The 21,904-nt window shown below is 37.5% G+C and overlaps 3 protein-coding genes across 11 annotated transcripts; 2 read left to right on the top strand and 1 right to left on the bottom strand.

Annotated features, from left to right (window-relative positions):
• Positions 1 to 1,959: 1,959 nt before the first annotated feature.
• On the top strand, positions 1,960 to 14,765 carry LOC103996001 (glucose-6-phosphate 1-dehydrogenase, cytoplasmic isoform). 5 transcript variants are annotated; one of them, XM_009416789.3, is made up of 16 exons: positions 1,960 to 2,117; positions 3,230 to 3,417; positions 4,306 to 4,391; positions 7,027 to 7,087; positions 7,166 to 7,352; positions 8,294 to 8,451; positions 8,533 to 8,601; positions 9,948 to 10,006; positions 10,458 to 10,494; positions 11,450 to 11,521; positions 11,685 to 11,832; positions 12,020 to 12,115; positions 12,634 to 12,704; positions 13,144 to 13,259; positions 14,171 to 14,216; positions 14,293 to 14,765. In XM_009416789.3, exons 2-16 carry the CDS (start codon positions 3,232 to 3,234, stop codon positions 14,461 to 14,463), a joined length of 1,563 nt encoding a protein of 520 aa, XP_009415064.2. In that variant the 5' UTR covers positions 1,960 to 2,117; positions 3,230 to 3,231; the 3' UTR covers positions 14,464 to 14,765. The 5 variants fall into 5 exon arrangements, with proteins under 5 accessions (XP_009415064.2, XP_009415066.2, XP_018686254.2 ...); XM_009416791.3 differs by having other exon boundaries at positions 1,965 to 2,117; positions 3,189 to 3,417; XM_018830709.2 differs by having other exon boundaries at positions 1,972 to 2,117; positions 3,201 to 3,417.
• An 870-nt stretch (positions 14,766 to 15,635) lies between these two features.
• On the bottom strand, positions 15,636 to 18,095 carry LOC135581109 (cytosolic Fe-S cluster assembly factor NBP35-like). 2 transcript variants are annotated; one of them, XM_009416787.3, is made up of 3 exons: positions 17,937 to 18,095; positions 17,746 to 17,847; positions 15,636 to 16,765 (listed from the first exon to the last, which is right to left on the bottom strand). In XM_009416787.3, exons 1-3 carry the CDS (start codon positions 17,977 to 17,979, stop codon positions 15,849 to 15,851), a joined length of 1,062 nt encoding a protein of 353 aa, XP_009415062.1. In that variant the 5' UTR covers positions 17,980 to 18,095; the 3' UTR covers positions 15,636 to 15,848. The 2 variants fall into 2 exon arrangements, with proteins under 2 accessions (XP_009415062.1, XP_064936688.1); XM_065080616.1 differs by lacking the exon at positions 17,937 to 18,095 and adding an exon at positions 17,563 to 17,620 and having other exon boundaries at positions 17,746 to 17,762.
• An 80-nt stretch (positions 18,096 to 18,175) lies between these two features.
• Positions 18,176 to 21,661, top strand: LOC135581111 (uncharacterized). Of its 4 annotated transcripts, none has more exons than XM_065080612.1 (2): positions 18,176 to 18,413; positions 20,453 to 21,661. In XM_065080612.1, exons 1-2 carry the CDS (start codon positions 18,227 to 18,229, stop codon positions 21,430 to 21,432), a joined length of 1,167 nt encoding a protein of 388 aa, XP_064936684.1. In that variant the 5' UTR covers positions 18,176 to 18,226; the 3' UTR covers positions 21,433 to 21,661. The 4 variants fall into 4 exon arrangements, with proteins under 4 accessions (XP_064936684.1, XP_064936685.1, XP_064936686.1 ...); XM_065080613.1 differs by having other exon boundaries at positions 18,256 to 18,413; positions 20,469 to 21,661; XM_065080614.1 differs by having other exon boundaries at positions 18,309 to 18,448.
• Positions 21,662 to 21,904: the final 243 nt, after the last annotated feature.

Here is a 21,904-nt window from a genome sequence, read left to right on the forward strand (position 1 = left end):
AATTATTTTTTTATCTATAATTTTTGTGCTATTTTTACATCTGCTATATTTTCCGTCGGTAAAATCGATAGCTGAAATTCAATATTTTACTTTCATAACTATAATGACTATAATATAAATTTTTTAAATTTAAAGACGAAAAGGTTAAAGAAAGAGGTCTATCTATAGGAGATAATATGTAATTAGCCTGATAAATTTTTTAGAAAATAATTTCTTTTTTATTTTTCTCGAGAGAGATACTCGTTTTCATATTTTGTACAAAACATCTTTTATTTATCATAATTCTTGAAATATCTCCAATATTTTATTATACGTTCTGGATCAATATATACAGTGAACCTGTTCACCGATTTATATCAATTATCATTGTGCTATTAACCACTTAAATCCTTTTAATGATCTATATTTGTTTATTTCGTGTTTTACTTTATTGGCACGTACAAGCAGATCTTTATACATCAGAAACCCTCTAGAAGATGAACTATCTGTGTAACTCAACAAGGCTTAGTTGATGTGCAAATTCTATCGAGAACCCATATCGGTTTTCTTTTTATTTATCATGAAAGATTTGATCATTACATAAATCAACATATTTATATTTTATTACACGTAACTCTTCCTGCGTCAAGATTGGACGGAATAATAGCAAACCGAGTCGGAGTACTAATAGTACATCAAAATCACATTTTTCATCATTATTATATTCGCTCAAGATGGTGGCACATTAATCTCGGATCTATGCACGTGTTAGCATAGCATCCACTGTATCGATATCGTAGCAATCCCTTTCTTTAGTCATACATTATATATGGGATGAAAGACAGATGGAGCGTTTCATCTCGCGACAAATTTTAGTTGGCTGCCAACCTCAGCTTAATCGCAGCTAATGTAATTAGTTTATAAGCTAAGCTTCGAATAAAAACATCTTCATGACTCACGTGCATGCCATGTGACGACGTCCCCCAATGGTCACAATTATTGTACGAGAACCACTGTGGCCAATTGCGTGTGAGACAGACAGACACACAGACTCGAGTTTCCAAGTAGGGTCCACTGGGGTCAACCAAGCCGGGGCCCACCGTGCTTCCCAACGTGACTTAAATCACGCCTTCTTAATCTTGATGCTTCGAGTGGCTTATTCAAATCAAATAAAGATGCACGTTGTGGTCTTTTTCTAATCAAAATATCCGTAGATTAGGCGCGTTAATTATTCACATGTGTCCTCGAAGATACCGTGTGATGCTTTATGTCGCGACTGCCAAAACCGTATTGGCATATGTAGACACTATCACTACTACTGATTCGAGTTGTGACTCGAGTCGTAATTGTGCGAATCCGATTTGGTTTAGGTCATAGGTAAAATTCATGATTTTTTAATTCATAAATACTATTGTTTATACATCGGCTTTGAGACAGATCGACGTATTTGGGTGATTGATTGGGAGAAATTTGCAGAGACCTGATCAAGATCTATGTAGAAGAAGTATTATTGGACGGTCCCCGTTTACGGATCTGATCACGGGTTCGTTGATTGTAGATACCATCAACGGCAGTGATGGAGCTCTCTCCGTCACGCCACCCACGCCCATTTAGATATTTAGATTCGTTGAACCACGTGGTCCTCAGCGCGTCCAAGTCACCATTAGTCGTGTTCTACCTCGGCCACTCGCCCTACCCAGCGATTGACCTTTTGTCGGTCGCACGTGTGTGGGTCACGCTGGGCCCGGCGTCTGTCGCCGCGCCTCGCCCTCTGATGCCCAATCAACGGTTCAAAGATGCGGAAAGGAACTTGTGGTACTATAAACCTTTACGCGATTTGCTGCATCTATCGGAGTTTCTGGAGTAAATGCAAACGTGGCATCGGCTGCCACCTCACCGCGTATGAGAGGCACGCACGGAATATTCGTAGAAGTAGGATTTCAGGGATATTAGTATATTACCAATTAATTTCATATTATTCTGCGATAAATCCGGCACTCGGTAAGAAGGTGGGTCGGTGGAGGCGCAAGGCGCACTTCGGTCGAGTACAAAAGAGGGAGTCGCTCCATTTCGTCGTCCGCAATCTGCAAGAACGCGTCTTGAGAGGTTCATTCTTCTTCTCTGCGGCATCTCTTCGGGTAATTATTGTTCCTCCCATGGACCTGGTCTTGTCTTTATTCGATTCTGGACTTATGTGCGTAGCTTTGCTCGGTTCTTGGAAGAAATCGGGTTCTTGATTGGATCTTTCTTTCTTCTAAAGGGGATATTCGAGTTCTTCAATCAGCGAAATGGAGAATTGTTTCATTTCTTGTCTTCTTTTTTTGCTTCACCGTGTGTTTCACCCATGATTGAGTTGGTCTCTGTTCTTGGCTCGAAAGATTCTGTCGCGTATCTTGGAGGTGTGAACTTGATAATCAGATGCGCATTATTTTTGGTTGCATAAACTGTAATTGTATTGTTCATTCTTTTATCCTTTGTTCGTCAGTTTTTCTGTGTTCTGTTAGTTGTTGGTGAAAGCTTGCCTGGTTGTTGGAGAAAGACGGGTTCTTGATTGGATCTTTCTTTTTCTAGAGGGGAAATTCGAGTTCTTGAATCAAAGAATTAGGGAATTATTTTATTTTTTTCTTCTCTTTTTTGTTTTCCTTCGCGCTGTGTATTTAACCATGATCGGGTTGGTAGTTGATCAAGAACTATGTTCTTGGCTTGAAAGATTCCATCGCGTCTCTTGGAGGTGTTTACTTGATGCAAACATTTAACATGGTACAAGGGGATTCAGATGCACATTGTTTTTGGTTGCAAAGAACTGTAATTGCAAAAACAAGTAAATGCTATGCAGTTTATCATATGGAATAGTATCATAACAGCATTTGATTCTTTGTCTGCGAGATCTACAAGCATAATACCTAGTAGTTATTTGCTTTATCATTAATTTTTAATATTTCCGTCTCTCGATTTGGAGAAGTTCCTTCTAAGTTTCAAGAATTTTGAAGAAATTGATGAATGTGATGTTTCTATGACTTCTGTTGTAATGTCATATCTTGGTACATCAAGAACCACCAAGATATGATTTCTTGAGTCTCGTTTTCTGGTTTTTTTCAGGATATTCTTTTCACTCTCTTTCTTTCAATAAGATATTTGTGTAATGTTTTAAGATAGAATCTCATCTGTCCAGAGTGCACAAGTATTTGTTTCTGTGTATAATTATGCAGCTTTCATACAAGAAAGAATAACATCAGAATACTGCAATCAGCCATGTCGACAGGATCCACTGTGTTGGATACATCCTTAAGTAATGTCTCTTTGGGAAGTTCTTTTCCAGAAGACAGAGATACAGAAATCAAGCATGAGGTGAAGTGCCTATCAATAATTGTGCTTGGTGCTTCTGGTGATCTTGCCAAGAAGAAAACATTTCCTGCACTCTTTCACCTTTTTCAGCAGGTTTGTGGCAGTTATCTGTCTTGGTAGCTTGTCATGTAGCTTAATTTGTTACAGCATGTTATTTGGTCCACTAAGTTTCTTTTTCTAACTAGAAGATGAAATGGACATCTTTCTAACTACTTGTTGGACCTAATTATTTTTTAAACGTGCCGTCTTTTATCATTGCTATGGAGATTTTTGACCTACTTATTCTTTGCTTTTTTTGTTGGTCATGTAAAGTGATAAGGCTCACACGCCAGACATATATTCATGTCATGTGTTTGTTAGTCCATTGATCATTTGGTTTTATGAAGTAATATATACTTAACATTTATCTTGTTATGGTTTATTATTACTTGTAAACATGACAAGTTCTTTTCGTTTAGCTTTTTTTATTCATATAGTTATGAGTCTTTAGTTTTCAAGTATCTTAATTTTTGGCTTGGAAACAAATACTCAAGACTCTTTTATGGATAAAAGAAGATGAAGTGGCTGCTGGACCTTATCATGTTGTTATTTGATTTATAATTCCATGAATAGTTATGAGGTTTCTTTTAGTTACTGATTGGTTTTGTGGTGATTTGTGTATATTTCAGCTGATGAAGAGTCCTTTTATATATTTTTTAGTTAATTTCAGGACAATTTAAATTATTTTTCTTATGCTGGGCTTCTGGCATGTTATAATACATTCAAAGTACATGTTAAAAAATGCTAAACTATGTCTAGTTATATTATGAATCGTATTTTTCGAACTTTGGTGTTGTCTTGTAAATATCTCTTCATGAAATATGTAGGCACACTAATTTCAAGTTTTTTTCAGTTAAAGCGACTGTATGTTTTGTTTCTTTGTGATATATGGTACATGTAATGGATGCAATTACTACACTAATGTTGGCTGGATATAAATAGGGGTTCTTACAAGAGAATGATGTGCACATATTTGGTTATGCCCGAACAAAGCTTTCAGATGATGATTTAAGAGAACGCATCCGTGGGTAAGATTTTGTTGTTGGCATGTAAAATCTTATCAGTAATGAGCTAAAATTTAGGTCTTAATTTTTAAACTCAGATTTTCGAAATGAAACACCATTTTTGTCATTCTACTTTGCCTTTTGGATTATTTAAGATTTTTTGTTATTCATTGAAGACCTTCAAATTATAGCGTTTGGGAATTTGTAGCACTTCAAACTAAATTGTAATGACGAAATTAATATGTTGTAACTAGTTACAAAATTGCTGAAAGGAAACAATCAACATTTTATAAAGCATGATTTTCAATCAGTGAGAAAGGTTTCATTTCTACTAGCAGGATGGAGGATCAATGATGTTATAGATATATAGTTTGATAAACTGAAAGTGTTGTATCTCCTGGCACAGATTATTAATATCATCTAGGTCACTTCTGTTCCTGGATAAATCATAGTTGTTAACTTCCTAGTCTCTGTTGTTTTGAGTGATCTTGAGAAATTCATGGCATGCACGTGTGGTAAGATCTGATGGAACTATATTGGTGGTTACCCTCTATGTCTGAATTCTGATGAAGTCTACAACTTTATGAGCATAGATAGCATGAGGTTAGGACTTAGAAGCATGTCCTATTAACTCTATTGCTCTATTTGTTGAATAATCTTTGATACTTGAAAAAGTATATGAATGAAAAAGGAAATTTTGAGAAGCATGTTGTTTCATAAATTTAGATGAAGTTGAAGTGATTCGACAACATCTTTGAGTTCTCCAAGAACTTCTGATATAAACGACTTTCGGTTTTAGCACTGGTGCCATATAACAAAAATAAAAGAAAAAACTGCTAATACAAATTATTTGAAGTGGTTGTTGGTGACAACAACAACAACATATTTTGGGAGCAAGTGAATCATAAATTCTCACTATTAGGGATGCAAAATCAAGTCTATGGAGGATGTGGATTGTTAGCATTTTATGTGGTAAATGAGGTGCTTTGACGATGGACTCCAAGCAGGGAGAAGAAGAAATCGTTGCATATTTTAATCAATTGCATCAGTATCTTGAATGAGACTTGTACGAAAAAGGTAATTCTTCATAGAAACAGACTTTTGCTTCCTTCTCGCAAGGATGTTTCTGTTTTATGTTCAAAAAGATGAAAACTATCACCATACTGAGAAATTGACTAACTTGCCAGAAAGTTCCATCCTGCTACTCTTAACTGATACCAAGGAAAGAGACTGATGCTGCTACCGATATACCAATATCAATATTGCTACTGAGCTGGTGAAAGATCAAGGAGATGTGGTGAACCATACCAAGAGAAATAGCACAGAGATGGAACCAAGCTGGAAAGGCCATTTCTTTTCTTTTCTCCTTAGTTCCATCTTCTGTGGCACATGAGAGTGCTAGCACCAAGAAAAGGGCTTCAACCTGTCTATTGAGACAGGAATTGGACTTGGTAGCATTGATGAGGCCTATCATTTGTTCTGGAAGGTTGAGCAGGGTGGCCTGGAAACCATCTTGTTGTCTAGCAGGACATATCACCAAGGTCCCTATCTGTGAACAAAACTAAAGCTTTCAGGATTCTCGTCCCCTCCCTACACTTGACCATTTCCTTGCTCTGGCACCAACTAACCTGGTTTGTTGTCAACATCCTCATTCCCATAACTTCTCAAATTTCTTCTATTCAAAGCAAGGGTCCTCCCATACTACAATATTGAAATTTCTTTTTCATTCAAGCCTTGGCTCCAGAGCCTGCTTGTAAAGACAACCAGTGGACATGCAGCTCCAAAAATAAATTGAGACTTCAGTTGCAGATGATAGTGAGGGTTTTACCTAAAACTCCTTAATTTACATCCAAGCTATACTTTTCCAAGCTCAATTTTTTGGTTTTGTTTCCTACCCTTATTAGCAGGTTTGCTTCATATTTTAGCAAGTAACATATTATATGTTCAACATGAAAGCCTGTCTAACACAAGAAAATATAAGAGCACGGACTAATTCACCATTAAGTCACCATTAGGCTAGCTGCTACTACTATAATGCAAGAAAAGTAAATTAAATTAATAGTGGCATATCGACCATTTTTATCTGCACTTTACTATTCTTTTCTTTCCTCCCATCTTGATTTTATATTGTATGCCTGCTTATTCTCCTGTCAGGTAGAATTTGAAGAAGAAAAAAAGGAAAGATTCAGCTTCAATTTTTTATATTCTATGAACATAGACTGACTTTATGTCTAGACTTTGACTTGGCTAATATATGTAGGAAATGGTACTGCAATAGCTAGCTTCATCAAGTCACCATAAATGGCATAACCTTCGTCAGGCCTTCAAAATAGTATGACTATTAATTATGTTTCGTTTTGCTGTGATTACTAAATTCCATAAAGAATGAATTTGATTGTCACATCATGACTATAATATTCCTTCTGAAAATATCTTAGGATTATTACTTAAGAATAGAATAAATTCTAACCATCTGTCAGAGGAAAGACATAGTTGGACTATCCCCATGATGCAGAATCTCAATGGGAGATCTGAAGACCTTGTTTAATCCCTTGAATTATAAAAGAGAGCTTAACAATTATTTTACATCTTTTGTTCTTTGTTGTCATTGTGCAAGTTGATTTTCCAACAGAAATTGATTATTTTTACTGTTATACAGATACCTCAGCCACAAATCGTCAAGTGGACAAACAGAGGTTCTATCGAGGTTCTTGCAATTGGTAAATTGATTCTCTGCCTCAGCCTCTGTCATTCTTTATCAAGTATGGATAATATAAGGTTTCATTGTCACTTTGCAGATTAAATATGTTAGTGGCTCATATGACAGTGAAGATGGGTTTCAACTATTGAATAAGGAAATTTCTGAGCATGAGATATCAAAAAATAGTCAGCCGGGAACTTCTCGCAGGCTATTTTACCTAGCACTTCCACCTTCTGTTTACCCTTCTGTCTGCAGAATGATAAGAAGATACTGCATGAACCAATGTATGGTTCCCTTAAGTATAATGTCCCATGATAAGTTGCTTACCCTACTGTTGCTAACTTTGATATAGAATTAAATTTGCTGGTACCATTTGTATTTCATATCAAGATTTTTTTGAATTACAAAATTAATTGAGGATTTTTTTTCGCTTAAAAATTTATAATTCTTTTAGACTTTCTTTTAAATTTGTACTCTCCTGATTTTATTAATTTTCTTAATGATAAAGTCAGCAGTTTCCACTCTCTAAATGAAACCAGTTTGTAGCTTTCTCCTCACTGTGCTTGTTTCACTATCTTAAAAAAATAAGTCGGAAGTTTTTCTACCTTCGCTAAAAAGATTATTGCTGCATTATGGGTTTGGAGAGGATAAATACTGAACATGATTCTATAATGGTTAACTCTCAAGGAGTTTTTAAAAGTTCTGCTCATATGATACCTGCAGGAATTTCATGCTATGCTAATGGATCTAGCAACAAACTGCTTTGTGTGCTTTTGATTCATGTTAGCCAGTTAAAACCTTACATATCTTGCAGAATATTATGGGCACATCAATTGCTGATGATTGTTAACCTTGGTGCCAAATCTATATAAATAAATATGACAACATCATTCTGCATAGTTATCATAAATTGTTATCAGATGAACTAAATATAATCAGCTCAGTTCTTGAGGTTTTTCTGTCGAAGCCTATATTTTCCTGAATGAAGTTTAGTACTTCTGGCAGATCCGATTTGAAGTTTCTTTATAAATTAATCTTACATTAACCTCACATTTCTTCCTTAATCCTTACAAAAGAACAGCTTGTATTTCCAAGGTCGCAAGCCTAGTTATACAACTATTCTCATCCTTTCACTGTATGATTATATTGTGATCATAATGTCTCACCGATTCTTTTTCCATTCTAAACCAAATCTTTCCCTTTTTCTAAAACTGATCTTTCTCAGCTGATCTTGGTGGTTGGACACGTATTGTTGTTGAGAAACCTTTTGGAAAGGACTTAAATTCTGCAGAAGATTTAAGTGCTCAGCTTGGAGAGCTATTTGATGAACAACAGCTTTACCGAATTGATCACTATTTGGGAAAGGAATTGGTTCAGAACTTGGTAACTAAGCGTAACTAGAACTGGTATATACTTCTCTTAACTTTTTATTAATTATTTATCTGTCTCTGCTTGTATTTTCAGCTGGTGGTACGTTTTGCAAACCGCTTCTTTTTGCCTCTTTGGAATCGTGATAACATCGATAATATACAGGTAAGTTTTCCTCTGTGGGGTACTGTATTGTAAGGAACGTGGTTAAATTCTTGAGAACATACAACATTCTCTTTCTAATGTTGCCTTTTGTTGCAATCATATGATCTTGAAGTCTTCTTTTTCAAAGTGCTCCTAAATGTACCTAAATTTCAGTAGAAGTTGTTTCTCTTAGGTTCATCATGGACATGCTTTTATTCAAAAAAGTGTTCAGTTCACTCTGCATCTAATTAGATATGCAAGTTATATACCGATTTGCAAGTTATCCTCTTTGCCTGGGATTCCTATTTGTAGAATAATATTGTACTTCAAACTTCTTTCTCAGTAATATGTTAGTGTATAGACAGGTGTTATGTCCCACTTGATTTTCTTAAATGAGTTCTATTTTAACCAATAATCATTAACGGTTACTCAATCACAGTTATGAACTCCTATCTGCTAACCTTTACTTTCATATACTGTTGGAACACTGTCCAGTTTTCTTGACAATTTTCTTTTCTCCAATTTACTGCATACGTCTGGTCTTCATGACAGCTTGATATCACCATCCACTCATTTCTTTTCTGAATTTTAAACATAACTAGGGTTTTAAAGTTTTAAGGCCTTCCATTCATAGAACTAATATGTGCTTTGGACAGTTTGGTGTAACACTTGTAGGATGTCCAACAATACTTTTAAATCATCCACTGTGTATTTCTATTATCAGCATATGCTTCCAATTAAGGAATTCTTTTATCATATTCTTGGTGTCTAAATTCCACTGTACTTTCTTCTTTTAATGTCGACTTCCTCTGCAATTTTGCCGAAGTTCTTGAGGGATATAATGGATGTGGGTGTTAAGTCTGCTTGATGAATACTGAGCTTGTCACAAGAGACATGACCTTGTTGAAGGCCTCTAAAGAACACCAAAATTTTATATTATTAAATGTTGCTATAAGCATGCACTAGAGCATCATAGATATTTTTTGCTCGTAAATTATTCAAAATTACTCTTAAATGTACACATTCTTTATCTTTTCTGGAAGCCATAGACACCCATGTCAGCCTCAACATCCTCATTTCAACAACGCTAACTTTATGGATATTTTATTTGCTAAATCTTAAGTGCCCAACATTTTATATTTTGTATCTTGGCTAAGTGCATATTTTTGAGAAAAGATAATCCATTCATTATATTCCATGAGTATGAAGGTTCAACCCTTTTTTTTGCTTTTAGAGTCATGGAGCATTTAATATCACATAGAAACAACCTTTGTTTTTTTAGGATGTTTTCTTTATAAGCATGTGTAATTGGTTATGATCTTATCATTAAGAATATTCTAAATTCTAGTATAACTTGGACATTGCAGATTGTGTTCAGGGAGGACTTTGGAACTGAAGGACGAGGTGGATATTTTGATGAATATGGGTATGCTCATTATGTGCATTTTGAAAACTAGGAAGTAGCATTTTCTTCAAACCAAAGATTTATCCTTCAAACTGAGGAACAAATCTTTTATGTTGATACTAGATCGGTCTTTAGAACTTTAGCAAGGTTGAATTGATCAAAAAATATGTAGAACCTCATAATTTAGAGAACTTTTCCGGAGAAAATTCTGCATGTTTTTAGTGAGATTATGACTATAAATATTTTAGCACAAACTCTTATTAAGGTGGATTGCAAATTTTCGCCTGAAATGCTTTGGCATGTACTTTATGCATTGAGATTCAGACGACAAATTTATTGTTTATGTATCTCTCGTCCATATTCACTGCTCATACTGGTGTTGTTGATTGATCATTGTACATGTAAAGTTAAGATGCATTATGTTTACTTATGTTGTCTCAGTTTAAGACTAATTACACTTGTTATCCTGCAGAATCATTCGTGATATCATTCAAAATCATTTGCTGCAGGTAATCAAAAGCAACCATGCTGTTTTTTTTACTAGTAACCTGTCTAATACAGAATTACGTATGTCATGGAATAGAAAATTGAATTTTTTACTTGTGAGGAAACAGGCAAGATTGATGTGTTTATTCTCCACTAATGTACTTGTTTTAAAAATTGTTTATCTTATTAAAAGCAACAAAAAAATAGAAAATGGCCCTCAGGATCGGAACACTTACTGTTTTACAACCATGTTGGGATCCAGATTTTGAGATATTTGCTTGGACTATAAGCTTTATCGTATGCTTCCAAGACATCATAACAATGAAAGTGCTTGTTACATTTCTGTTATTGTATTGAAAGTTGATATGGCTATAAAAACCCCTCATCTTCCGTAATCCTTTTTTTTTTTCTCTGCCTATCTTGACACTCTGTTTCTTATATTTGTTTCAATTACCTTTGATCTTCAATTAATGTCCAGTTTATAACTCAAAGAGTTGGTATGGCATACTGATATGTTTTTGGCATTGTATGTCATGTGCCAACATGTTGATCAATATGGCAATTGTTGGTTCTTGAGATTACAATAGTGTTATTAATAGTTTTGCCTGAACAAACCCAAAATTTTACAAGCTTATGGTATCCTAGAAATCTGGTAAAGTTAACACTACTTCACTATATAAACTAATCATATTTCCAACGGCTACCATTTCACGAGATGGGATGTGTTAATTCCTTTTTGGCACAAGAAAATTCTGTGCTATGTTGATTGGCATGTCTCTGACCAAATGACACTGGCCAAAAATTTATTAGCCATGTCACAAGTCGGCATGGCACATGTGAGTACCTCTTTAGCACATGTGAATTTTATTTTTGTTGTCTTCTTCCTTAATTTGTGAATCATTATACTTGAAGAAACAACTATTTTGATTGCATAATAATTTAAGAAATGATAAAATATGTTCTTATATACTGATGCAGGTTCTTTGTTTGGTTGCTATGGAGAAACCTGTTTCACTTAAGCCTGAGCATATTCGAGATGAGAAAGTGAAGGTCATAACTTATTTTGTATGGCATACAATAAACCATTTATTAATATGGCCATTCTTGACCATCCTATTAGTACAACAAATGAACCACCACATTTGTTTGCCTCTAGTCTAAAACTTGGCCATCTGTGTGGTATATCTTTCTCACCATTTATATCAACTATCAGGTTCTTCAGTCAGTGCTACCGATAAAACTTGAAGAGGTAGTCCTTGGACAGTATGAAGGCTACAAAGATGACCCAACAGTTTCTGACAGCTCGAATACCCCTACATTTGCAACTGTTATCTTGCGTATAGACAATGAAAGATGGGAAGGTCACAATTTTCATTTACTACACTTGTCAATGTGTTCAAACATTCCTGTTCATTCTTTTGATGCTCATCTATCTTTGCTATTATATTTAGGGCTCTAGAGTTTGATGAAATGACATAAAAAAATTATGAATGACTATTTCCGTGTTGTGCATGTCCAAAATTTTATTAACATTTCCCATGCTCACAGGTGTCCCTTTTATACTCAAGGCGGGAAAGGCTTTGAATTCCAGAAAAGCAGAAATCCGTGTTCAATTCAAAGATGTTCCTGGTGATATCTTTAAATGTATGGCCTTGGAAAATTCGGTTAATGAGACTGTCAGCTAACTAATTTTCTCTTAAAAAGTTTACAGTTTCTCTTGTTCAGTCTCCAGTTCAAGCAATAATGTCCAACGTCACAAATTTCTGATGACAATTCACTTCAGCAAATGTTGGGAAACTAGAAATTGAATAGAATCAAGGTTCGCAATACCGTACCGTACCGGTATTTCGACCTGGGCTCGGTACTGGTACGGTACGGTATACCGAGCGGTACACCTAGGTGTACCGAATACTGTAGCACTACTATAGTATTATTATAGCACTGCTACAGTGCGGACCGGTATGGGACGGTCCGCGTACCGCTGGCCTGTCAGACCGGTACGTACCGCCCATACCGGGCGGTACGATTCGGTATGGCAGACACTGAATAGAATTACATTTTATCTGTTTCATATCTGGCCGTCATCTTAGTGTCCTCTACCCTTGTCAGTTAATAACACTCTTATTAACTTGTTTCAGTGTTCTGTTACTAAATGTGCTCAGGTAAGAAGCAAGGGAGAAATGAATTAGTCATTCGCCTGCAACCATCAGAAGCCATGTATATGAAACTAACAGTAAGCCTTAAACTATTGATTTCTGATTTTGTATCATAGCATAGGCTTGCATTATGGAACCAGTATTTACGTCGGAGGCATCTTGTAGGTCTCTGGCTATTTTACTATGAAAGATTTTAGACCTGAGACTCCAGCGTTACAGCCTCAAGTCTGGCTGCAATCACCTCGTTGGTTGACTAAAGGATGAGACTTTTTACGTTATCCGATATAGATAATAGGATGTCATTTATGTGTAGACTTGGATAACACTCTGGGCCTGTTACATGCTATATGGATGATTGTATCTCATTCCATATATAGATAATAGGATGTCATTTAAGTTTCCGTTATTGTGTTAAGAGTACTTGATTCCGCTTTAGGAGCCTCTTTGGTGCTTCTTGCTATTTGTGTGCCCTTTGTATAACCATTCAGTTTGTGATTTATTTGTTTTCTTTTGCAGGTCAAGAAACCTGGACTGGAAATGTCAACCATACAGAGCGAACTGGATTTATCTTATGGGCTTAGGTATCAAGATGTCAAAATCCCAGAGGCATACGAACGGTTGATCTTGGACACGTATGCTCCTTAACTTGTTATTAACTTTTATTCACTACCCTCCTATCTTCAATATCAACATAGCTTTTCACATATCAAAGCTGGTAGATTGTCAAGAATTTATAATTATGTTCTGCTGACTTCTATCTTTCACAATGATATCAGCACTGATGTACCTTTGGCACAAATCTTTCATCTCTAACAGAAACGTATCAACCAGTTCACAACTTTGTAATGATGAGCCATAATCTAAGTTAATAAACAACCAACTTGTGCTTTTTCTTTGGTGGATTAATAACAAGTGATATATAGGCTTCTGCAGATCAACAACCAGCAATACTAAGCCAAGTCATTTAGTTGTTGTATCTAGAGACTTTCTCAGGGATTTTGCATGCTAAACTACAAGAATGTGTTGACCTTTTTAATGCTTGATATGAAGAAGTTCACAAACCATCTCTTAAGAAAATTAGAGAAGATAGAATGCAGAAAGGCATTAAAATGGAGGCAGATAATTCTAAAACACAAGAGGGAATAAGAAAACATGACCTGGAGTGTGAGTGCAAGATATCTTTGTGTACTGGGTTTTTTAGTAAGTTGCAAAATATGTTTGATCTTCCTAGTATGTCTGATGTTTGAACAGATATAATTTTGCATGAACTTCTCATGCTGAGGAATCCATTTACTACTGCAATTTTCTCTTTAAGATTCAAGTTTTAGCTTTGATTTTAGCATTCCTTGTTCCATTTATGTTCTAAGTCAAAGCTTGTGACTGTTTGGCCGTCCAGTCTTCTTTGGCCCTTTGCTAATTTCACATTCCCTTCAGAAACTTGCAATTTACTACAGTGAACTGAAATTTTTGGTCTCAACATCCATCTGCTCATGCATATGAAGTGTAACTTGACAGCTAGTTTACTATTCTTTCTTTCTTACAGAATAAGGGGAGACCAGCAGCATTTTGTTCGCAGAGATGAACTGAGAGTATGTGCATATGCATATCAAATCTAAGTAACAGAAAAAATCAGTTTGTTCTTATTGTATTCCATGCGTGTTTTAGGTGGCATGGGAAATATTCACTCCTCTTCTACACTGTATCGATGCGGGCCAACTGAAGCCGATTTCGTACAAACCGGGCAGCCGCGGTCCGGCCGAGGCTGATGAGTTACTTGCCAAAGCAGGATATGTGCAAACACACGGCTACATCTGGATACCACCTACCCTGGATTAATTTACTTGATCTATTATTTCCTTGCGTATTTCTACGAGCTTGTGTGTATGTGCACCTAAAGCCATGCATGCTTTGCATCAGACATTATCATCTTTCTAAGTGTAACAGTCCCTCAAGTCTTTTTTTTGCCTCTAAAGCATGTCTCCTATTTAAGCTTGTAGTCCACCGAGTGCTAAGTCTTTTGAGTGTTGAGTTTCTCCTTTAAATGTACGTTTGGTTTCAGTCAGGAGGCAGTAAACAAAATAAACTTGTGCAAATTCAAGTTCATGGAATTTGGAAAGTGGACCGTTTTAATGGATTCATATTTTCTTGTACTCCAATTCCTTTTTTGAGCCAGTGTGTGTTGCAGGGTGAATTGATAACACTTGAACCTATTCAATGGCCATTATTCCTGGACATAAAAGAAGCCTAAAATTGTCTTTTGCTTGTGCAAGAACAAGATATAGACATTATTCACAGAGCTGAAATGGCAAGATGTTGTCTTCATAGATTCTGTTCCCGTATCTCTGAAATGTTAGGAGAATGCTGGTGGATCATCTATAGCCTCTAAAAGCAGTAGGAGCACAAATTGGAGCTGGCTTGAAATGAAATATCTTTTGAATTGAAGAAGATATAATACATGGGTACATAAAAATAAATATTCTTTTTACTTGGTGGTGGAAAAAAAAGATTCCATCTTAGTCAATATCCAGCAGTTCAATCATGTCTAATTACATGATTGATACTAGAGTTGATAATAACATTATCTATCTAAGATGAATAACTCCTGATCTGTGGTCGACATCAAACAAAGAAAAGAGAGGGATTGAGTTGAGTAAGGTTGAATTTGATTACTAAGAAAACAAATGATTGATTCCTGGCAAATTTCATTATCTCCAGTTTCCATTTGCAAGGACGAATTTGCACATCACACAGCATCTCCATAATCCTCAAACAAAAAAAATTCTTCAGAAGGGGTGATTTTGCATTCTATTTATATGGCAAAAAGTAATCTGGGTTATAAATGAAAAAAAACTGCAAATAAAACTGATATAAGTTTGCAACAATAAGAAACAGCAGATTTACATGTCTTGCTAGAGTATGTCAGTCGAAAGAAGCACTTTTTTTTTTTTTGAACTTAAATGATACTTCGGTGTGTCCAACGATATCGATAGTAAGAACGAAATGGAGAATTAATTGAATGACAACAATTATATCATCTGAAAGTCTTGCATTCATCAGTATAAACAAACAACAGATTATACGCGATTAACGACCGGCAACATCAACCTTTTTTTAACGAGACAGACCAGAAATACTAGAAAACAAACCTGACTAACAACAAAAGATGAAATGTATTTCACACTACTTATGTATCGATGCCCTCAAATAACTATTCATAAACATCATCCCTCAAAAATTTGCTGACCCAAGGAAATGAGCTTCTGGATAATTTGCCGTAGTGCTGGAGCACTCACGGTGCATTTTTTATCAGCAAAACATGAGCGCCCTTCCTCCGCTGCACGACAAAGATGAGGATCCAATGGCACTTTCCCGAGAAATGGGACTCCCATTTCAGTGCACATCTTTGCAGCCCCACCTCCACTGCTATCGAACACCTCACTGCATGCAATCACAGACAGCAGCTCTGGGGCGTTCGATCTAATGTAACTAAGTGCCCACTCGGTTACATCATTCTCATCTCCAGTCTCATTCGACTTCACAAACCTGAAATCTGAGATGGACTGCCACATCCCACTCATGTTCTCAACAACCCCCAGAACCCGGATGCCGACCTTCTTGCAAAAGCTGATCTCCTTGCGCACATCAATCAAAGACACCTGTTGTGGGGTGGTCACAATGATAGCACCATCTATGCCGGTGGCTTGCAGAAACTGAACTATAGAAATATGCTCGTCGGATGTCCCAGGGGGGGCATCCACCACAAGATAGTCCAGCTCTCCCCAATCCACATCCTTCAAGAACTGTTTGATGAGTCCGTTCTTGCGAGGACCCCTCCATATAACAGCCTCATCAGGGTGGGGGAGCATGAAACCAATTGACATGACCCCAAGGTTTGATTCGACATAGACAGGGGACCAACCAAGGTTGCTTTGGTGGATGTCCTGCCCTTCAAGACCAAGCATCTTGGGGATGCTAGGCCCACATATATCTATGTCAAGAAGGCCAACCTGGTAGTTCATCTCAGCCAACGCAAACGAGAGCTGTGCAGAGAACGTACTTTTTCCAACTCCACCCTTTCCAGATAGAACCAGTATTTTGTGTTTAATAGCCGCCATTCTTTCTGCTATAGTCACCATATCTGACAAAAGATTACACATCTCTAAGTAATTTGATCATGGTAATGTATCTAGGAGTTCTAAGTATTATGGGAATAGCAGTTGAAACTTTGACGATACAGAGGTAGGCACTCGACTATTTCAATAAATTAACACTATGTAAAGGTGAGCTCAAAAATCTTGAACAATGAAAGATAATCAAACTTAAATTGCAGCTAACCATGCCTAAAATAATTTTTTTTTCTATAATGCTTCAGAAGAGTCTCTCTCTAAAAAGACAGCACATCATAACATCAACAGACTGCTGATTGCCTCAAAACATGAACTATAGGACCTACGACCTAAATAATTATCATCTATCCTGATGATGTAGCTCCGAAAACTTCACCAACTTGAAGACTTCTGATCAGCATCCATCATGATGTTGGAAGTAATACTTACTGTTTTTAGTGCCATTAGCAGCTCAATTAACTCTACATAATTTTAGAATGGACTCATGCTAGACATTCCAACAAGCTGCTTCTTATGGATCTGTCGTTTTTTGGCAATTTATATAAACAGGAAAAACATAAAATTTAACATATCAGATAAATTCAATATGGCCTGTCTGATCTCACTTTGCCATAAGTTCTTCACGAGGGACATTAAAGGCCTAGCAAAGTACCAGTTGACAAATTTTCTCTTAAGTTGGATATAAAACAACACCAAACTAAACCAAGCTTCAGAAATCATGCTGAACATTCTTAAAGTTTTCTGGCATTCCTTGCTACCAAGTGCCTAAAAGATTTTCTTGAAAACCAAGGCTTAGATTTATACATACAATTCCTCTCTCATGTTGCATATAGTCTTCCAAGAACAAGCAGCATCATGAAGAAGTACTGCACAAATTTTTGACTATTCAAACTCTGCAACAGAACTCAGTCTAGGGTTATATACTATGCCACAAATACGAGAAAAAACAAGAACGTTGTTAATGTAATATGGGAGATTGGAAGAGAAGTACCAGGGTCGGGGCCTGTTGGGGCAGTGGCACAGATTTGCTGATTAGGGCACCCGGCGCAGGCATCTGCCTTCCCCGCCTCCTCCGACTGCGGCCCCGGGCAATCTGAAAACCCTCGGACCACAAGGAAAAAAAGAATCAGAGAAAGAGGAACACAATATCCGCTTAAAATTCGGAAGAGGAAGAAATCTTACGTTCATTTGCGTTCTCAGGGATGTCGTGATTTCCATTCTCCATCTCCTCTCCCCTTCTCTCTCTCTCTGTCTCTCTGACCTTCCTAGAGAGGATGAAATAAACATCGAATAGATATTTATACGGTATGGTAGTGAATGACGGAAAAGCCCATGGCTTTGGAATCCATTCGATCAAGATCGGACGGATAGCACGCGATCTTTCTCATTTGATACCAACAACAGCGCCGCGGTTGCGTGGAGAGCCCAATAGAGAGATGATGAGATGAGGGCGATTGCGCCCAGATGATGGGATGAGGGCGATTTTGCCCCACCGCGTGGCCTTATCGTCGCCCTTCCCTTCGACCGACGCCCTCCATCTGTTCGTTCGCGCGGCCCTCCGAAAAGAAGTTGCTTTTGCCTCGCCGCGATCCGCGGCGGCTGCGAGGGGCGGCGCGGGGCGTAGGACGCGACACACGGACTCCCCATGGCGTCCTCCGGGTACTGGAAAAGCTAGCGACTTTCTCTGGTTTTTGGTGTATATCCGATCCATTCTCTTTCTCTTCTTGATTGGCTCCATGTGTCGTTTCATCTTCCTTGCTTTGCTTCGTCTTCTTCGGTTGTTTTCGCTGTGTCTTAGGGTTTGTTCTAATTCATGCCCTTCTCTGGCATTCGAAAGTAATGCTTGCAGGAGGTTGAGTCCACAATCATGTTAGATTCGCCCCAAAATATGCTCTTGTTTGTGTTGCAGTAACCAAAGTTCACTATATTTGATTCTTCGAGTAGTCACATTCTCATTGGCAGAGCTACTTGCGGACAGGGATTTCTTTCCTGATGAATATCTTGTTTAGATTTGTCGTACAGAATTTGGATTCCGTCCAGGATACTGCCTAAGATTTAGTTGAAATGGCTGCTCCTTTTGACTTTTGTTTAGGATGGATCATTATGGTCAAAGGAGTGCTACAAAAAGAAAAGGTTCTTGCTATTTTCATGAAAAATCTTACCCATTGAAAAAATTGAGATAATGATTTACCCATCTTGCATTGCATGCTAAGGAATATGGTGAACTGTGTGTATGTTCAACTTTGTCCTATGATAAAACCGGAAGCATGTCATCTTGATTTGGACATTTTGACTATAATATTTGGGTCTTGCTACCACGGGCTAAGACCTTAAGGATAAAACCTATCAGGCTAATAAACCTGTAGAAAGATGGACAAAAGAAAGAGGTTTAGAAGCTAAATTTTGATGATTGGGTGGATGGACGGTTTTGAAGGCCAAAGCTAGATTGTCCATAAGCTCACAAAGAGACAGTTCTAGAAGAAGATAATGGAAGGAGGAATCAGTATCAGTAAACTTTGCAGTTAATGGGAAATGTACTCAAATAAGTAAAACGATTCTAAAAACCTAAGAAAATTAAGAAACTCTTGATTCTTGAAGTATAATTTATGAATCTATAAAAATGAGTGGTCATATGAGTTTGGTGTTCATCCATGACTCCTGAGATGGAAAAAATTATAGAAACTGACTTTTTGGGGTTCCATAAATATTTAACTTCATCGGGATTTACTGAATTAACTGCTGATCGACATGAAGAAAGCTGTGTGTTATTGGGGTATTCATGCAATATCTGGCTACAGGTTGAAATGGGATTAGAATCTGATTATCTTTTTTCTACACGTGATGCATGGCCTGTAAGTTGACTATGGACATCAGAGTAATTTGTGGAATATCGGGTTCTTGAAGAGGATGTTTTCTCACATTACAAAATGTCACTTTTCTCATGTTGTTTTCACAAGGTAGAACTTTTCTAATTGACATTTCCGAATAGTCCAGTGAAGTAAGTTGAGTATTCAAGTTAAATGCTATATCTAAATGCATCCAATAATTTTGAAGTCTGATAATGTAGTATTTAATCAATATGTTTGTCGTGTACATCTGAACTCTTCATTCAATTAACTACCAGCTTCTTTTTTTTATTTTCTTCATCTATATTTGAACAATTGCTGAAAATAGTGGGATCACTGGTCTCCTATGGGAAAATGTCTAAATGTTTGGTTTCTGGGAACTATTAGGCACCAAAGAATGTAGGAACATTATTGTAATCCAAAAAATTTATAGGGCCAATTTCGGAAAACTCTATCTAATTTGCTATTGTCCTGACCGCAAGTTTAGCATCTAGTGCTTTGCTTATCTGTTTATGATGTCACTTCAAGTGTAGAAAGACATCATGATGCCTTGCAAGAAACATGATCCTAGCATTGGTTTGCAAGAAAGATGAACTTGGCATTGCTTTAGAGGAAAATCTTCTCATTTCGTATCAGTTCTACAGAGTCACATGGCTGACATTGTACTTGATTGTCCTATATAGAATTTGGCAGAGGATCACCAGATGTTCCAAAATATTCCTTTCCAAATTAGCACTCTTTTTAAGTTTCTTCTGAAGGGAACTTAGCACTTTCAAGCAAGTCTTTTACTTTCCTGTCTTCTTTATATACCTTGTTACATGATTCTGTGTTCTTCATCTAATGATCAAGCAGTGTATGGTTTTCTTAGGACCCTCCAACCAAGCCTAATTGCCAACTTCGATAGACCAGTCGCATCTATAATGAGTCATTCATGCGTTGGACATGCTAAATTTCTGCCGTCCAAAAGAAACCGTGAAGGTTACATCCCCAGAACTTGTACTGCATCCTCACTACAGGTATATCCACCATCATCGCGGACGACCTTTTGCATTTCATCAGCGTTGGTAGCCTCAGTTCAACCCACATCTTCTGATGCACCCCAACGATCGGCAGAGTGGTTTGCTCTCCGCAGAGACAAGCTTACCACAAGCACCTTCAGCACTGCCTTGGGGTTCTGGAAGGGCAACCGAAGGTCCGAGCTGTGGTACCAGAAAGTTTTTGCACCAGAAGCAGACATGATTGAGGCACCTGCTAGGGCTGCAATGGACTGGGGCGTGTTCAACGAGCCTGCCGCTATAGAAAGGTACAAGAGTATCACAGGAAGAGATGTTAGCTCTTTAGGCTTTGCAATCCATGCAGAGGCTAGTTACATTTGGCTTGGCGCGTCACCTGATGGACTTCTAGGCTGCTATCCAGACGGTGGGATCTTGGAGGTGAAGTGTCCCTACAACAAAGGTAAGCCTGAGCTTGCGTTGCCATGGCAAATCATGCCATACTACTACATGCCCCAGGTGCAGGGCCAGATGGAGATCATGAACAGAGACTGGGTCGATCTCTACTGTTGGACTCCCAATGGCAGTAGTATATTCCGGGTGTACCGAGATCGTGCATACTGGGATCTGATGCACCGCATCCTTCATGAGTTCTGGTGGGGAAGTGTGGTGCCAGCAAGGGAAGCATTGTTGCTGGGAAGGGAAGCAGATGCCAGAGCCTACGAGCCAAAGCGCAAGCATCAGCTAACAGGGTTGGTTATCGGCACAAGCAGGAAATTAGCTGCCGATGCGAGGCTCCTGTGCAGGGACATTGGAGGCCATATCGAGTTCTTCAGATGATATTCTTATGGTTTGCTCTGGAAGCTGAGAACCACATTTGCTTGTCAGAAAAATCTGTTCAAACCTCACACAAGGCCTTTCTCAACACAACATGAATTCTGTTGAGAAAAGGTTTTGATGATGATGATGAGAAGGCAAAGCTCTCATGTGGTTTGATTGTTGTTTCAGCTTGCTGTTGGATAATATTAATCAAAATTTGTTCTTTGGAATCCAGAAGATATTTCTATTATCATGTCTTGCAAGCTACCTCAGTCTGAAGCAAAGTTTGAGTTGGCTTCCTGTTGTGTGCCAAGATGAAAAACTAGATTTGGTTGCTTGTGTATCTAAGAGAAAAGCCTCTCTCCTTTTCTTGTCCTTCTTGGCAATTCCACTGGGTTTGCCTATTTAGTAATTAGATTCCTTTCTTGGCCTGGTGTCTCATATCTGATTCTTGACCAGTCAACCAAGAACAAGAAACATTTATGATCCACAG

This window comes from Musa acuminata, chromosome BXJ1-8 (assembly GCF_036884655.1).
Source record: "Musa acuminata AAA Group cultivar baxijiao chromosome BXJ1-8, Cavendish_Baxijiao_AAA, whole genome shotgun sequence".
NCBI lineage: Eukaryota > Viridiplantae > Streptophyta > Magnoliopsida > Zingiberales > Musaceae > Musa > Musa acuminata.

Coding starts and splice junctions, on each gene's coding strand:
- LOC103996001 (XM_065080611.1), top strand. CDS start 2,324: ATGATTGAGTTGGTCTCTGTTCTTGGCTCGAAAGATTCTGTCGCGTAT. Junction 8,452..8,532: donor AGGAATTGGTTCAGAACTTG/GTAACTAAGCGT, acceptor TTGTATTTTCAG/CTGGTGGTACGTTTTGCAAA. Junction 8,602..9,947: donor ATAACATCGATAATATACAG/GTAAGTTTTCCT, acceptor TGGACATTGCAG/ATTGTGTTCAGGGAGGACTT.
- LOC135581109 (XM_009416787.3), bottom strand. CDS start 17,979: ATGGAGAATGGAAATCACGACATCCCTGAGAACGCAAATGAAC. Junction 17,848..17,936: donor CCCTGAGAACGCAAATGAAC/GTAAGATTTCTT, acceptor GAGGGTTTTCAG/ATTGCCCGGGGCCGCAGTCG. Junction 16,766..17,745: donor CCCAACAGGCCCCGACCCTG/GTACTTCTCTTC, acceptor ATCTTTTGTCAG/ATATGGTGACTATAGCAGAA.
- LOC135581111 (XM_065080612.1), top strand. CDS start 18,227: ATGAGGGCGATTTTGCCCCACCGCGTGGCCTTATCGTCGCCCTTCCCT. Junction 18,414..20,452: donor CTCCCCATGGCGTCCTCCGG/GTACTGGAAAAG, acceptor ATGATCAAGCAG/TGTATGGTTTTCTTAGGACC.